The sequence below is a fragment of the Physeter macrocephalus genome, chromosome 20 (assembly GCF_002837175.3).
Source record: "Physeter macrocephalus isolate SW-GA chromosome 20, ASM283717v5, whole genome shotgun sequence".
NCBI classification, from domain to species: Eukaryota; Metazoa; Chordata; class Mammalia; order Artiodactyla; family Physeteridae; genus Physeter; species Physeter macrocephalus.
The window spans coordinates 83,830,102-83,846,712 of record NC_041233.1 but is presented as its reverse complement, the minus strand read 5'-3'; the positions used below and the strand labels follow the sequence as shown (position 1 = coordinate 83,846,712).

General features: G+C 58.5%; 1 protein-coding gene across 2 annotated transcripts in view; it reads left to right on the top strand.

Moving 5' to 3' along the window:
- The first annotated feature begins 796 nt into the window (after nucleotides 1-796).
- The window catches only part of STK32C (serine/threonine kinase 32C), a 91,836-nt gene continuing 76,021 nt past the window's right edge, over nucleotides 797-16,611 (top strand). Inside the window, exon 1 of one of the 2 annotated variants that reach the window (XM_024121437.3) lies at nucleotides 797-1,058. In XM_024121437.3, coding sequence (XP_023977205.1) covers nucleotides 797-1,058 — 262 coding nt within the window. Of the gene's footprint in view, nucleotides 1,059-1,472; nucleotides 1,509-16,611 lie in introns of those variants that run through there. The other variant, XM_028481784.2, reaches the window with a different exon arrangement.

The window sequence follows — 16,611 nt, the reverse complement described above, 5'->3', positions numbered from 1 at the left end:
GATTCCGCTCGGGAACCGTGCCGGGCGGACTACACTGAGGGCCGGACTGGAGACCCAACCAAGGGTACCCCGAGAGCGCAGGCGCGTGTGCCCAGCGTCGCCGTGACCCCAGGCGCGCCCGTGCGTGCGTGTGCGCGCGCGCGCGCTGTCAGGCTCTGGGCCGGCCGACCGGAGAGGGGCTCGCGCACCGGGCCCGCCCCCGCCCCCGCCCCGCCCCCTCCCTCCGTCCTTCGGCGGTGCAGCCGCATGGGGGGATCGGCGCCGGACCCGGGACCGCGGGGCTGCGCGTCCTGACACCGACCCGGCCTCGGCCCCCGCACAGCCGTTTCCCGCCGCCCCATCCCGGGTCTCGTGCGTGGTCTCGCCAAGGGTAGAGCCGCAGGATGAGGTTTAAGGCTCCCCCGGGTCGGGCGGCAGCAGTCCGCAAGCCACCTTTGTTCACAAAGGCCAAGGGGACCCCCTCCTTCTCTCCTGTCTCTGCCGCCGCGTCGTTGTGCGCTGCATCGGCCCCTACTGAGGCGGGCGGCGGGTACCCGTAGCCGCTCGCCGCACCCCGCTCCGGCCCCGCCCCGTCTCCGCCCCCGGCGCTCACTCCGCCCGGACTCCTTCCCGCCGGCCCCGCCCCGGCCCCGCCCCCGCGCGCTAGCATTCGGCGGAGCCGCCCGGGCGGCGGGGACCCGCGAACGCCCAGCCTGGGGCGCAAGGCGAGCGCTGCCAGTCGCTCCAGCTCCTGCTCCCCGCCCGGCGGGCGGGCCATGTCCCGGACTCTGGCCGTGGCGCGCACTCCGGTCCGGCCATGAGGAGCGGCGCCGAGCGCAGGGGCAGCAGCGCCGCGGCGCCCCCCGGCTCGCCGCCCCCCGGCCGCGCGCGCCCCGCCGGTCCCGACGCGCCCACCGCCCCGCCGCCGCCCGCCGCCGGCCAGCCCCGGGCCAGGGACACGGGCGATGCCCGCGCGCAGCCGCGCCCCCTGTTTCCGTGGAGCAAGTGGAAGAAGAGGATGGGCTCGTCCATGTCGGCGGCCACCGCGCGGAGGCCGGTGTTTGACGACAAGGAAGACGGTGAGAACGGCCGCGGCGGAGACTCCGGGCCGCTCGCGGGGACAGCGTTGGGACCCGCGCCGTCTGGGGACTCCGCGCGCTCTCGCAGCGGGGCCGCGGCGGGAGGATTTCTGCGGGTCGGGGCACCAAGGCCTCCCGGTGGGAAGGCGTCAGGGGCGTCTCGGTTTCCGAGGAAACTCGCGAACGGTGCTTGCGGTGCCCACGCGTGTCTTCCGTGTCCAGTGGCGGCGCGACGGGCGGAGTAGGCCGGCCGGCCCTGCGGGGTGAGGGTCTGCGGTCGGTAGGCGCGAAGGCCCCCGCAGTAGGGAGGGCGCTGTGTTTGCATTTTCCTTTTCTGCGAGGTGTGAGCGCTCGGTTAACTCTGCACCTGAGGTGTGCCGAGTTTGCGAAGGGAGACGCCTGCCCTACCGGCCACCGCGCGGAGGCCGGTGTTTGACGACAAGGAAGACGGTGAGAACGGCCGCGGCGGAGACTCCGGGCCGCTCGCGGGGACAGCGTTGGGACCCGCGCCGTCTGGGGACTCCGCGCGCTCTCGCAGCGGGGCCGCGGCGGGAGGATTTCTGCGGGTCGGGGCACCAAGGCCTCCCGGTGGGAAGGCGTCAGGGGCGTCTCGGTTTCCGAGGAAACTCGCGAACGGTGCTTGCGGTGCCCACGCGTGTCTTCCGTGTCCAGTGGCGGCGCGACGGGCGGAGTAGGCCGGCCGGCCCTGCGGGGTGAGGGTCTGCGGTCGGTAGGCGCGAAGGCCCCCGCAGTAGGGAGGGCGCTGTGTTTGCATTTTCCTTTTCTGCGAGGTGTGAGCGCTCGGTTAACTCTGCACCTGAGGTGTGCCGAGTTTGCGAAGGGAGACGCCTGCCCTACAGGTGGCGCGGGGGCCCGGCCCTCGGAGCTCTCAGTGTAGGTGACGGCGCCGCGTGGCTGCCGGCGTGCCCACCTTTGCACTCAGATGTGCGGTGGAGGCTTGCCTTTGTGCAAAGACCTGCCCTTTTGGGAACTAGTTTGCCCTCAGGTCCCCCTGCAGGTAAAGCTAGTGACCCGGAGGTGGGCGCTGGTGGAAAGCAGGAAAGACCTGCAGGCACGCCTCCTGGAGCCCTGCTGGACACCGGCCCTTTCACTTAGCACCCTCGGGAAAGGTGGCTGTGCAGTGTCCGCCCCTGGGGCACTGTGATACTTTCACAGGCAAACATACAGCTCTTCTCTGCAGATGTCATGCAGATAAGTTAAATGCTACAAGATGACACATTTGATGTTTTTTTGACATTTTCTTAAAATAGTCGAAGTATGCATTTTTCATTTGTAGGCAGCCTGCAGAAGTAGGATGGATCTTTTATAATTTTAGAGCACAGCTCAGCGAAAGAGCCCAAGCTATTTATTTCTGATACATAATTTAAGCATTATAGGAAATTACAATAATACGACTTCAGGCCAGTGTTGGAGAATGTGCAGGCCATGTGGGCAGTCCTCACAGGATGCGGAGCCTGTGGCTCGGGGGGTGGGGGGGGGCGGTGCGGGGGGGGTGCTGGGCTGGGCTCTGATGAAAGTCGGAGGGCAGTCCTCACAGGATGCGGAGCCTGTGGCTCGGGGGGTGGGGGGGGGCGGTGCGGGGGGGGTGCTGGGCTGGGCTCTGATGAGCCTGGCCCCGGTCATGGGGAGGGGCATGGTGCCTGGACTTGCTGGAGGGGTATTCAGGACCAGCCACGCCCACTCAGTGTGTTCTGGGGAGACCTGTCTTCGTGTTCTGAACTTTGGAACACAGCTCACTGCTGGGAGTGTTTCATATGTTATATGTTTTTGTTTTTTAGAGTAAATATTCAAAGTGAAGAAAGCTCAGAGTGGATTAGGAACTAATCAGGAAGCAGATTTGCATCTAGCTTCTGGCTGCACGATGAGAAAACGTCTGAGAAATACATCAGATGTCTGATTTCAGTACTTGCTGGTGTCAGCTGAGAGCTGGCCCCTCTTTCATGTCTTAGCATTATGCTCCCCAAGGCAGGCGATGTAGAAGGAGAGAAACTGAGGTAGCACAGTGGCTGCCTTCAGCTTTGAAAGGTAGAATTTTTCTACCTGTTCACAGTGTGTTATGTCTCAGAGTCCAAGGACCGTTAAAGGGGGGCCAAGAGCACAGAATCCAGTTATGCTGCTCGCAGTCTGATTTGAGAATTACTTAACACGGCCCCCTTCTCCCCACCGCTGTCCCCATTTGCCTGAAGCAGGACGGCAGAGGTGCCAGCTGTTCTGGTCTTGTGAAGGTGGGTTGTTGGCCTCAGCTACAGGTGCTCGCTCGTTAGCACACGTGCCCATCAGTCACCTGCTCATCCCTGGGCATACGGTGGCCACATCTCCAAACTGAACACAGCACGAGACTTGCCTGGGCTTTGTTTGGTAAGATTAGGATGCCAGGCCTGGCCCTGGTCCAGTGGCCGTGGATGTGATCCAGGTGGGCGGCCACTTTGTTCCACTTTTATTCCATGTTTTCACGTTATCGTCAGGGCGCACACGACTTGGGAACCACAGTACGTGTTTGCAGAGAGAATGTCGTGCAGCTCTTGGCCTGAAGGCTGTGGGTTTATTTCGGCAGAGAAGGAGTGGGGTTTGGAAAGGCGGAAGGCCAGTCTTTCAAGAGGGGAAAGGCTGCACCCCACCTTTCTTTCAGGGTGTGAAGTCTTCCCCCCAGACAGGGTCCCACGCTTCCTCGGCCCCGTGCGGGGTGAGCTGAAAGGGGTGACAGTGCTGTGCTGAGGCCGTGCATTTACTGGGACTGCACGGTTGCCTTGGCAACGTGAGACCTTCTGATGAATTTTTTAGATTAAAATACCCAATTAATATATCAGATTTGGTATGCAGAGAAAAGGAAAAGGGAAAATAAGAGCGCAATTTGACAGAGTGCCAGGTAGATTCCAGCTAAAAAGCGGAGTTATGACACATAAGATCTTAAATGTCCCCCTTCCCTGTTAACCCTGAGGTGTCTGAGCCACTGTCCTTATTCGGCAGGTGTTGGGTGCTTGTTCAGAATTCTCTGGGCTTCCTCCTCACACCAGAACCAAGGGTCCCCTTTCCTCGTCCCGAAACCCCATGCCTCCTCCCGTGCGACCCCTCTCTGGCTTCAGGAGCAGTCGATGTAGGGGCTGACCTTGCTCGGGACCTGCCCCAGTGCTGCGGGGTGCTGGGCGGGCCCCCCTTCCTTCCTCTCGTCTGGGGGGTCCCCACGAGGGTGCTGAGCGGGGTTCCATCGCTTTCTGCCCAGCAGCTCGGTAACTGGGGGGCACCCGCCCTTCTCAGCAGTCTGGCTAGTCTCAAACCTAACATGGTATTAGCTTGCTAGTGGGGGGCCACTAATCACCGAGAAGGTTTGCCTCTGCCCAGAGAACTGGAAATAAGGGGGCCCTCGAGGGCTGGCACGCCTGGCCTGGGTGTGTTGTGTGGGGTGGGCAGTAAGGCGGGACACGGGGCTACCAGAGTCTTATAACCTTTTCCAAAATTTATAAGACTTTTTTTTTTAATTATAGAAGCATTACAGTGTATAAATTTGTAAAAGAGTTTAAGCCTTTGCTAAAATTGTTCTATATAGGAAAACCAAGACAGAAGCAATTTCAGCACTGAGACCTATTAGCGTACCTGTGCCCCAGCCTTTTTCTAGGAAGCTACTCACACATCAGCCACATAGAAACACTCTTTATGTCTTTGATACAGAAATGGGATCATGCTCCATATACGGTCTTGTCTTAACCTGCGTTTCTTACTTAGCAATGTGTCATGACCGTCTTATAGATCTACAGCATCCTTTGTTGGCTAAATTTACAATAGTGGTTCTCAGCCCTGTGAACTAGACTCAAAGGATGCTCTTAAAAACTGGACGCCTCCCCCGGAAATTCAGGTTGAATTTGTTGGGGTGGAGTTGGGGGGCGCTGGAGCTCAGGCACCAGTACATAAACAGTTTACCAGTGAGCATCCTTGTACGTTCATCCTTGTACACTTGACATTATTTGCTTAGGATAACTTCCTAGGAATGACATGGACGAGTCAGAAGAGTGCACGTGGTGTGGCTTGGTGCCGCTGGCCAGCTCCCTTGGAGATGGGTAGTCCCGACACAAGACGTGGCTGTCCTGGATGGTTGTTACATGGTGGTGACCAAATGGATGTGGCTGCTGCAGGTGTGGGGTACCCAGACAAAGGAGGTGGGGAGACCAGTAGCAGACAAGGAAACATGAATAAATATAGTGAAGGGCGGGAGGGGCCAGAGGAGAGAGAGAGAGGGAGGCCTGTGTCCGTGTGGCTGGCCGGGAGGGAGATCCTGCTTGCCTGCGCTCGGAGCTCACGGAAGCCCTTTCTCCGATCCTCACCACCTCTGGGTGTTAGTCATGTCTCGTTTTTGACCGTCTGAAAGGTAAAAAGATTGTATTCGTGCTCCGAGTCTCTTTGATTACCAGCGAGGTTGGTAATGTTTTTCTTTCCATGTTTGGGGCATTTGTGCTCTTCTTTCCTGAATTGCCAGCTCTTACCCCTGACCTGTGCTTCCTGTTGGGATGTTTGCTGCCCGGTTTCTTTTCACGGTTCCCAGTATAGAGCGGCATGCCCTGGAGCAGTCATTTATCTTTCTATGTTGCTAGTTTTTTTCCGTGTGGATGTGCTTAGTTTTTGTGTGGTCAGATTCATCAAGGTCTTCCTTTCTGGCAGTTTCCAGCCTTGGTGCCCTGTTACACCAAGCACAAGCGATACTCATTCAATTTATAAACCTGCACCTGCACTTTCTTCTAGTACTTCTGTGGTTTCACTTTCATGTTGCAAATTTTGGTCAGTTTGGACTCACACTGGCCACAGTGAGAACGGTTTCCTCCCGTGGGCCCTGCTCTTGCTTAGGTTGGGCGCATTCGTTGCCTGTTTCTGTCGAATTGTGAACGAGATCTTTGCACCCATCACGTTCCACCCTGGTTAGTGCTGGTATGAAGGAAAGCTTAACTTTGACAAATACCAGTCCCGTGTGTGGCTGCTCTGCTAGGGCTTCCGTTAGTCCTCATGGCTTTTGAGTTGCTTTTCCCAGGCTTCCTGGGTGGTCGGTCGTGTCACCTGCCGACAATGGCTCGGTGACTTTACAGTGCTTATGCCCACTCTTCCCCGTCGTGTGCCCAGGGCCCACGGGCAGAGGAGAGCGGTGCTGAGCGCACGGGGGGCTGGCCCGATCGTGCTGATGGGGCCATGGTTCCAAAGTGACAGTCTAGCCCTGTTTACTGAGTCTTTGTCCAGTGGTGCGTGGACCCGAGTTTTAATAGGCGTCTCTTCCCTTTCCTCCTGACCCTGGGAAGAGGGGGTGGCTGGCGATGGGGGTGGCAGCTCTCTGTGTGGCCCAGGCTCAGGCTGATGGCAGTTCACACTCCGTCCCCTGCAACGCGGGGGCCTTGGTGGCCAGCAGCCTGGTGGCTGCAGACCCTGGGTTCCTTTAGCAGCTGGCAGCAACGGTGCAGAGGCCCCCGGTGCAGGGGTGGGCATTTGGGTTCAAGGTGGGGAGGAGGCGTGCGGTCCCGGCTGGCCTTGCACCCCTGCTCCTGGATTCCCTGGGTTCCCACATGCAGTGCCAGGTGTCCCGGCGGGGCCGTTGGGTGGCGCTGAGTTTGCTGTGTTCCTGTGGCTGACGAGGCTGGTCTGGGATGGACTTGGGACCCACCGTCGTACTTTTTTATGTAACAAATGTCAGCTCTGCACATCTATCCATCTGGCTGTGTGTTTTAAAATGCTAAAAATAAGTTGATTTTCTTTTAAAAATTTAACCACCCATCCTTCCAGTTGAGAAGTAATGCAAGGATGCATTGGAGGTAAGTTTTGTTCAGGGCTTCTCTTTGAGGATGGAGCCTCCCAAGGCCCCAAGATGGTCTGAGGGAGGCAAAGCCACGGACAAGCATTTATTCGGAACAGGGTCGGGGCAGTTCACTGTAGCTCCCAAACTGTCAGGGGCCCCCAGCCCCCTGGGGACCTTGTGACAATGCAGATTCGTATTCGACGGGTCTCGGGTGGGGCCTCAGGGTCTGCGTTCCCATCTGGCCCCAGACGGTGCCGGCGTGCTGGACACGGAGGGGACACACTCTGGGTGGGAGGGCTTAGTGAGGACCCAGCAGGCGGATGGTGTCGTGGTCCCCAAGGCACTGGCCCGTTGCACAGGGAGCGGCCGGGGGCCGCCTGCTCTGGCGCTCCGTGGGGCCGTGGCAATGGTGTTGGCAGTGGATGGGAGTTTCCAGAGCTACTGCTCGTCCTTCGCCTGGAGATGGGCTGGCTCTTCCTGCAGAGGGATCTCATTTAGTTTTGTTCTTACTTCTGTGTCGTTCTTTTTCTCTGGCGTAGCCTGCTACACACGTACCCAAAACATCAGTAGCATTTTGTATCCTGCATTTTCAGCTGACGCTACAGCCTGAACTTCTTCCTTTGCAATGACTAGGACTCAGCAATGTCCTGATTCTCACCCAGATGTGGCAGAGGACGCGCTGCCAGAGGCAGGTGGCCCCGGGCGGTGTAAACACCCCCCTTCTGGTCACTGTGTCCTCTTGTCCTGGCTGCACTGAGAGTCCAGCCCCACCCCTGGCACGTGCCATGGGGTGTCCCCTGTTCTAGGCCACCCCAGGTGGGACCTTCCTGGGGCCCCTGGCCAGCCCTGCGGGCCCCCCCGAGCCAGTGGTTCCTGTGTTCAGGGTCTGTGCTCCGTGGCCCTGGTCCCAATTCCCCTGTCAGTAGGCAGCTCAGACTGGATTTGGTGTTCGTTCACCTTCGCGTGGGAGCAGGCCTTCTACCTGGTGTCATTTTTCCTTCCCAGTCAGATTTTTCCTCCTCATTTGAAAAAGACGTAGAACTTTGGGTTTCTTCCTACCTGCCTCACTCTGCTATCGCTGTATAACTCTAGGTAGGAATAAGGCTTTGGTAACCAGTGTTTCTACGGGCTGGTGAGGGTCCGGTGAGTGCTGAGCCTTGCTGTCCCCGCAAGCTGTGTGCACGCCCCCTCCAGCCCTGCTCCTGTCCCCCGGGTCGGGTCAACACATCGTCCACGATGGCTCCCCTCTGGGGCCTCCTTCCCGCCTGGGGGGTGGGCGCACGCTGCAGAACACGCTGGGCTCCCCTCTCTTCCCCAAACGCTGGCCGCGGCCGACGTGCTGAATGATTTTAATGCCCATCAGTGGAGACAATCTGGGAGAAGCTACAATTAATAACATTATTGTTATTTTTAAAAACTGGGAAGCCTGCTTCATCAAAAACGGTTTTGCCCGTTGACCTGAAATCTATTCTCTAAAAACCAAGGCAGCTGACCGAGATCAGTGTGGCCCCGTCCAGCCCCACCTGGGTCATTTGCCCCCACCCTCCGCGTCCCCAGGTGTGACCCGGGAGCCTGCGGTGGCCTCCAGCCTGCGGCCCGAGCAGGCGTGGCCCCAGTCGGCGCTGTGCAGACCCGGCTTGGTGTTCTTTAAGTCGTGAAGCCAAGGAGATGATGTGGGTGAGAGTCAGCGTCGCCCCCAATTTTTTAAAAATAGGAGCTGAGCACATTCAGATTCCTGGTGTTTACACGCTGACTTGGGAGGTCTCTGCTCTCACATCACGGCTCTTCCGCCACACGCACCAGGCGGGGCTTGTCACCGAAGCCAGAGACGGCAGCTTTGCGCTTGTGTGTCTGTGAGTCTGTTAGGCCTGGCAGGACGCTCAGCCTTCTCGGGCACCAGGCCCGCCCCCCAGCCCGCCCCGAGCAGGGTCCGAGGTGCTCAGTGCCGTCTTCCCGGGCCCCGCATCGGACTAGGGCCTGTTTCCGGAACGCCCGGGCCCTGGGAGCCGGGAGCGGCGTCTTGGTCCCGGTAGCTCAAACCGGGCACTGTTTTTATTATTTATTGCTGGTAATAAAAACCCCCAAACTTAGTGACTTAACAACGACCATTTTTATCATTTCTCAAGATTCTGTGACCTGGGAATCTGCACAGGGCCCAGTGGGGATGGGTCCCCCGCGCCACATGCCACCTGCGGAGCCAGCCAGACGTGCTTGGTGGCTTCCCGTTCGCGGTGCCGCGTCACGGCTCAGAGGCCTCAGGCTGGTGGAAGCCTCCGCGGGAGTCGTGTCCCTGGGGGGGGGGGTGTCCTTGGGGGGGTGTCCCCGGCGTCTCAGTTCCCTATGGCGGTTGCCGTATCAGTTATCTGTGACCGCTTAACACATTGCCCCAGAGCGTAGCGGCTTAAAGCGACACACGTCACGTCCTTGTTTTGGGAGTTGGTAACTCTTGGGGGCGGCTCAGATCCCGGCCCCGTGCTGCACTGTAGGAGCCCCCTGTGGCTGTCCTGGGCTCATGTTTGTTTGCATTGTCCCCGATTCTTTCCTTTTTTCTTTTTCTCCGTGTCAGGGTCCTCTTGTGTTTCTGAAATCATATTTTAGCTCCTCAGGCAGAAAGGATAATTTGCAAAGTTAGCACAGGACTGAGAGAGGAGAAAAGGAGGAAGATAAGACAGAAAGGAGGGAAGGTGCAGAGGAAAGGGGGGGTAAAAAAATCACGCGCTGAAGAAAGGGTTGGGTCCCAGCGTCCATTGCTTGTGCATGGGCTCTCGTGGCCCTGCCCGGTGGCAGATCTGCCCGGTGCTGCGGGCCGTGGCAGCTGAGACGAGCAGCGGGTGGGCAGCGGTGGGGTGGGTGGCTGCCGCCCGGACGTCTGGGGACGAAGTGGAGAAGGGAGGCCCGGGCGCTGTGCCTCGTGGAACTAGAGTCGGACGGTGGATCCTCAGCTGTGTGGGTCCCGAGACTCCCTTCCCAGAGCCCACAGCACTGGGAATGTGCCGAAAGGAGGGGCTTAGCCGACAAAGAGCCCCAGGAGCTGGGCCTGGCGCAGACCCTGTGCTGGTGCCGGGGGTGTGAGCCATCAGAGCAGGAAGTGGTGGGAGGGACCGAGAATTTGGGGTCAACTCCTGCTGTCCCAGGCTGCCCCCCGACGACCTCAGTCCCCCCGCCGAGCCCCCGCTGCCCTGGGCTCCTCTCCAGGGTCACTGACCTTACGGGAATCAGCGGGCGTGAGCCTGCGGCTCCTGCACCCTCACGGTGGCCGCGCACCCGTGGGTGCCCTCCTGTCCGCTGACCAGGCATCATTATTAATAGTGTCTCCTTTTGCTCTTAGACGTGTCCCAGTTTGGATGATAGATTATATGGCTGCCCATCTAGCTGCCAGGCACTGTTGCCAGATGACCCTTTTTTCCTTTATAGCTTTATATTATATAACGGAAAGTGACAAGAAAAATATTAAGACTTTCAGTGTCTTATGTAATCTCACCGCTATTTTAACAACCATTTGCACTTTTTCGTATCGCCTTCCAATCCGTACTTGAATACATACAAAATATATATTACTTCTGAAAAACTTTTTTAAAGTAAACTTTGTTTAGAACATTTTAGCTTTACAGAAAAGTTGTGAAGGTGATACAGAGGGTTCTTATATATCCCACGCTAGTTTCCCCTAACGTTAATATTGTACCTTTGTCATAACTAGGGAACCGGTGGTGAGACATAGTTGTACTAGTCAGGGTTCTGTAGACAAACAGACCAATAGAATAACAGCGTGCGTGCGCGCGCGTGCGTGCGTGTGTGTACACACATATGCTTACATACAGGTATTTAAGGAGATTTATTAAGAGAAATTGGCTTAGGCAGCTATGGAGCCAAGAAGTCCCACATCCTGCCATGTGCGAGCTGGAGCCCCGGGGGAGCCTGTGCAGTGATTCAGGGCGAGTCTGAAGGCCTGAGACCCAGGGGAGCCGATGGTGTGGTCCCAGCCTGAGGGCAGGAGAGGATGAGACCGGGGGTCCCTGCTCAGCAGGGCGGCAGGAGATGGGGGCCTCCCTCCTTCCTCCGCCTTCTGTTCTGTTGAGGCCTCAGGGCACTGGTTGACGCCCACCCACATCTGGGAGGGCCGCCTACCCTACTGAGTCCCGGGCTCAACTGCTAATCTCCTCTGGAAACTCCCTCACAGACACGCCCAGAACACTTTAATCTGGGTGCCCAGGGCCAGTCAAGGTGACATGTGAAATCTCTCAGTAACTGAAGTCGTCGTTTATTGAGGTTTGACTTGTTTTTACTAAATATCTTTTTTCTGTTCTAGGATCCCACCCAGAATCCCGCATGCCATTTAGTTGTCCCTCTTTAGGCTTCTGTGAGCTGTGACAGTTTCTCAGACTTTCCTTCTTTTGAGGACCTTGACAGTTTTGAGAATAACTGGTCGGGTATTTTGCAGAGTATCCTTCAGCTGGGATTTGTGAGGTTTTTCTCATGGTTAGACTTGGGTTATGGGTCTTTGGGAGGAAAACCACAGGAAAAGTGCCCGTCTCGTCACGTCCTGTCAAGGTATGTACTCTCAACACGACTTACTGCTGCTGGGGCTGACCTTGGTCGCCTGGCCGAGGTCCTGTCTGTCAGGTTGGTCGCGCCCCCCCCCGCCCCCCGGTCCACACTGTGCTCTTTGGAAGGAAGTTGCACTGCGCTGCCCACACTTAAAGGGGGGGGGGTTAAGGTCCACCTCCTTTAGAGGAAGATAGTTACATAAAATTATTTGGAATTCTTCTACACAGAAGATTTGTGTATTCTTCCCATTTTCTTTGTTATTCAGTCATTCATTTGAACCCATGTGGACTCATGGATATTTGTTTTATACTTTGCATTATGATCCAATACTGTTGTGTTTTATTTATTTGTTTTTTGCTCAAATTGTCCAGCTTTAGCCACTGGAAGCTCTTCAGTTGGCTCCTGTGTCGCTTTGGCCTGCTGTCCTCACTGTTTTCTGTCTTGGCTTCTTTCTGAGCACTTCCTTACTTTCTGGGACTAGAAGATGCTCTAGGCTCATCATATATATTCCCAGACCCAACCCTAGAATCAGCCAGTTCTCCAAGGAGCCCTGGTCCTTCTATTGGGGAAGGTGTTAGAAACCAAGATCTGGGTGCCAGGTGTGCTCACCGTTACTGGGAGATAATGATCTTTTAAAGCACAGAGCTATGTAAAATAGACAGCTAGTGGGAAGCAGCCGCGTAGCACAGGGAGATCAGCTCGGTGCTTTGTGACCACCTAGAGGGGTGGGATGGGGAGGGTGGGAGGGAGGGAGACGCAAGAGGGAGGGGATATGGGGATATATGTATATGTATAGCTGACTCACTTTGTTATGAAACAGAAACTAACACACCATTGTAAAGCAATTATACTCCAATAAAGATGTTAAAAACAAAAATAAAGCACAGAGCTGACCGCACTGCTCCCTGGCGTAAGGCTCTGGTGTCCCCCATCACTGCATTTGTTTAACTGAATGTACCTACTGTGCACCTACTCTGTACACTGCAGGCGGGAGGGAGTGTGAATTGATACAACCACTTGGGAAACTGCGTGGCGCACCGTTTCTGAGAGAGAGCACAGCCCCGACGTCCAGGAGGTAGCCTGGACCTCGCCGCTGGCCCTGGCGGGTCAAGACAAACACAAGACCCCTCCATAATCCTTTTGGAACACAGGCAAAAACATGACCATTGTCCAGGCCCAAATGACCAGACGTCCTGTGTCCTGGCCGCTGCTTTGCCAGTTGCAGTTCTCGCTTCACTCCTTCTCAGCCTCTGTAGTGGGGTTAAGATGCCCAAGCATAAAGTCACGCAGCCTCCAGGCAGTGTGGGGCCGTGCTGCTTGAACCCTCCTGAAGGTCACTGACATGAGCCCAAACGCTGACTCTCGCTGAGATGCCCCGTTCTCCCTGTTGCAAGGACAGTACACGGGTGTGTGCAGCCTTACGCTGTCTATGGTGGTCTTTGGCTGGGGGCATGGACACCTGCAGCCCAGGATTACATTCCTAGGTGGGACCCATCCAAACGTGTACCTCCGTGCACCCAAAGACGCACACACGGGAGTCCACACAGCACTACGTGTAGTAGCCAGAAGCTGGAACCGGACCAAGTGTCCACCGACGTTACGCGGACGAGCGAATCCTCGGGTCTTCGTTTGGTGCATCCTCTGTACCGTGAGAGTGAAGGCCTCATGGCCGCACCCCACACGGTGCACCTCTTAACCTGCTGCTGAGGGAGCGAGGGTCCCCGCTGCTGACTCCGTTTGTGTGACAAGCACAGAAGCCAAGGTGCTGGCCTGTGCCACAAGATGTCAAGCCCATGTCCCCCTGGGGGGGGGGCACCAGGGTCCCCCATTGTTTGAGCTGAACGCTGGTCAGAGGTGCATGTTTTCTGCATGTTTGTTATACTCTAATCAAAAGTTTACAAGAATATTTAAAAAACCCCACTAGTGTCCAGCCTCCCACCCGGCAATTCCGGGGCTGGGGAAGAGCTGTCCAAGGTACCGGCTCTGGGTGGCAGGAGAGAAGCCTGCAGGTCAGACTCCTGGGACTCCAGGGCTGAGCTTGAGCTGTGCACTGTGCCGAGTGCACGTTTCCTAACTCTTGACTCGTCACATCACAGGCTCCCGAGGGTGGACAGAAGCGAACCATGTGTTTTGGTGTCCCCAGGGTAGAGACGAATGCCAGGTGTGCAGAAGACATTCGATGTGGGGCTGGGGAGAGAACAAACGCCTGCTTCATGCTTCCCGTGTTGAGAAAGCTTTGCTTGATGCTGTGGCCTGATTCCTTTGCTCCCCATTTTCAGCGAAACTCTCTGACAGCACTTTGTTCTCTCAGGTGCCAGTCCTGCCCTCCGATGCTCCCCTGAGCCTACAGGAGCCAGGATTTGTCCCCATGGCCTCAAAGCCCTAGTGAGGGTTCCCTGCATGGGGCGAAGTCTGACGCCCCGTTCTCAGCTCCCTTGTCCTGGACCCATGGCAGAGGTTGACCCTCTGGGCCCCTCCCAGCTTCCCTCTCTTCCCGCAGCTTCCAGGACGCCCACTGCCCTGCTGTTCCTTCTCGGCCCCTCTTAGGACCCTTCTCCCCTCCCTGCCACGGTGACACTGGAGCACCTGGGCTCCTGCCCGCTCCCTCCTTTGCTGCTGTGCTCATGCAGACAGTCTCACAGTTTCAAATATCATCCATGTGCCGGCGACTCCAGGTTTTATCTCCAGCCCAGACCTACTTCACACGTTCCAGACTGTTCTGTCCAGTCTCTGGCTCGTATGTCACAGATATCTCCTTGAACACATTCACACCTGCACCCCTGCAGTCTCCTGACTCACTGACCTCATCCTTCCAAGTGCCCCTAGACCCATCCTTGAGCCCTCTTCCACTTGGCAGCCCCTCCCTGCCCTTCATGTCACCTTGGCTCTACCTTCCAGAGCATGGGCTGCCTGTGTCCCTCCTTCCCACAGGCCCCGGGAACCCTGTGCCCCCCCCCCTCCTGCACCCAGCACCCTGGTCCCCGCCCCTCCTGCACCCAGCACCCTGGTCCCCGCCCCTCCACGTGGCCTCTGATCTCTGCAGGGCAGAGTGTCCCAGGGGGCATCCCCTCATTCTCTGCTAGGAGGCCAGAGTGATTCTCTCTACTGGGCATCCTCCACGCCAATGGCCCACCTAGCACCCGGGGGTGGCTCTCCGTGTGGCATCTGCCCACAGCTCCTGCCCAGCGCATCGCATGGCCCGCTCCCCCCGGAGGCCAGGAGAGCAGCCTGCCAAGTGTTTTGGCAGCGGGGTCGGGCAGTGATTTGGCCAGAGCACGGACCACCATGTATCCTTCAAGCCTTTGCACATCCTTCTCCCGGGAGGCCCACTTTACAATTGTGCCTGCGGACCCACCGGGCCCCTGCCAGGCCCCTGTCCTGCTCTGCTTTCTGGGCGCTTAACCCTGGCAACTGTGTACTGCATAGCCTGTGACATCTGCGTACTGCATAGCCTGTGACATCTGCGTACTGCATAGCCTGTGACATCTGCGTTCATCTCAGCCGCCGGCCCCAGAGCGAACATCCCACGAGGCGGGGTTTTACCTCCTAGGTTCCTTCCTGTATCTCACGTAACTCGACATCAGCTGGGGGTGGGTGGGCACTAAGTGAACACGGGGTGAGGGGGCTACATGCCCATGACCCTCCTGAAGGGCCCATTTTGAGGCAAAAGCAGTAAGACACCTCAGAGAGAGGCCTTCCAGGGCCCTAACGCCCCCCGGGCAGCACGGCCACTCTGCTGAATTAAGGCCCAGGGCACACTGTTCCTTCAACAGTGCTTTCTGTGTCAGGCGGCAAGGGCCCCGGCCTTGGGGGGCCAGGCATAGGGCGACGCCCCCTCCCTGGGCAGCAGGAGCCTATGTCCCTGTGGACAGTCAGACCTGGGCTTCCGTCCCTGCCGACTCTCTTCTCCCTTCTCTGACCGGGGACGTGCTTTCTGTTCTGGGCTGTCCGAACATTTAGGTCAGGCCCGCCGGTCACTCGGAGAAACAGGCCCAGAAAGCTTGGCTTTAGGACAAGTCAGGGGTCAACAGCTGCAGGGCCAGGGCGGCTGCCCAGGCCGTGTGAAGGAGGCACAGATGCGATGGAGGGGTTTCGGCAGCCGCGGGCGCCACTGCCCCAGAAGTCCTTTCCCTGAGTTAGGCTGGAAGCTCTTGCACGTGGTCTGGTTATGAAACACGTCTGACTGGAGCCGAGAGTCCGGTCGATGGGCTGCCCGCATGCAGGGCCAGGGCGGCCTCCCTCCGCAAAGGGTCCTGGGGCTGGCAGTGCCTGGCTGTGCCCGCAGGACCCCCGGACGTCCACAGGCCTGAGAGTGGAGGCTGCCCTGTGCTGCATGGAGCGGGGCTGCTTCCAACCCGTCCAGAGGCAGCAGTGCTGGCGTTGGGCCCGGTCGCCCGGGGGGGGCGGGGCCGTCCCGTGCACGGGGTGGGGGTGGGGCTGTCAGCAGCTGACTCTGATGCCGGGGAGCACACGCCGCTCCGTGTTCCTGACAGCTCCTCATGCCTCCAGGCCTTGCCACGTGTCCCCTGGGGGTGACACCGCCCCCAGCAGTGAGAACCCGGTGGCTGCAGCTGGGGAGTGCGTGGAGGCTGTAGCTGCCGGGCCGGGGCGGGCCGCGTCGCTTCTGAGCGTCTTTGGGAGTCCCTGCCCCTGGCCAGGCTTCTGGGGCCAGAAAGGTGCAGGCGGGGCGGAAGAGGCGCCGAGAAGCGTTGGCCTCCGCGGGTGTCAGCGCGAGGCCAGGCCCCAGGCCCCCCAGTGTCCCCCGCACCAGGCGCCGCAGCCTGGCCTCGCTTGGCTCGTCTTGCCAACGCCAGCGCCTGCTTTGGGGGCTCCAGGGTTGAGAACTCTAAGGGCACTTGGGCTCTGCCTGGGGTTCTGGCGTTAACCCGGGTGTGCGTGGGCACGCCGGCGTGTGTGTGAATGTGTGTGCCTGGGGGGTGCACGCCGAGGCCGGGCTCACATGGCGCTGCCCTGGCCATCCCGCCTTTGTGGACCCCTTGTCCCCTGAAGGTGCGGGTGCCGTGGTGGCGCCGGCCTTCCCGGGGCGGGGGTGGGCTGCTGCCGCCGATCTGCTGTTTCCTTGCGTCTTGGAGGAGTGGCTGGAGTCGTCGAGGCGCAGGAGGTTCCGTCTCTGAAGGACCCCAGGGTCTCCTGCAGGGGACGCCCTGGACGTGGGGCGAGGCCCAGGGTTGGGTGGGGAGGCGAGGCCGGCGACTGACC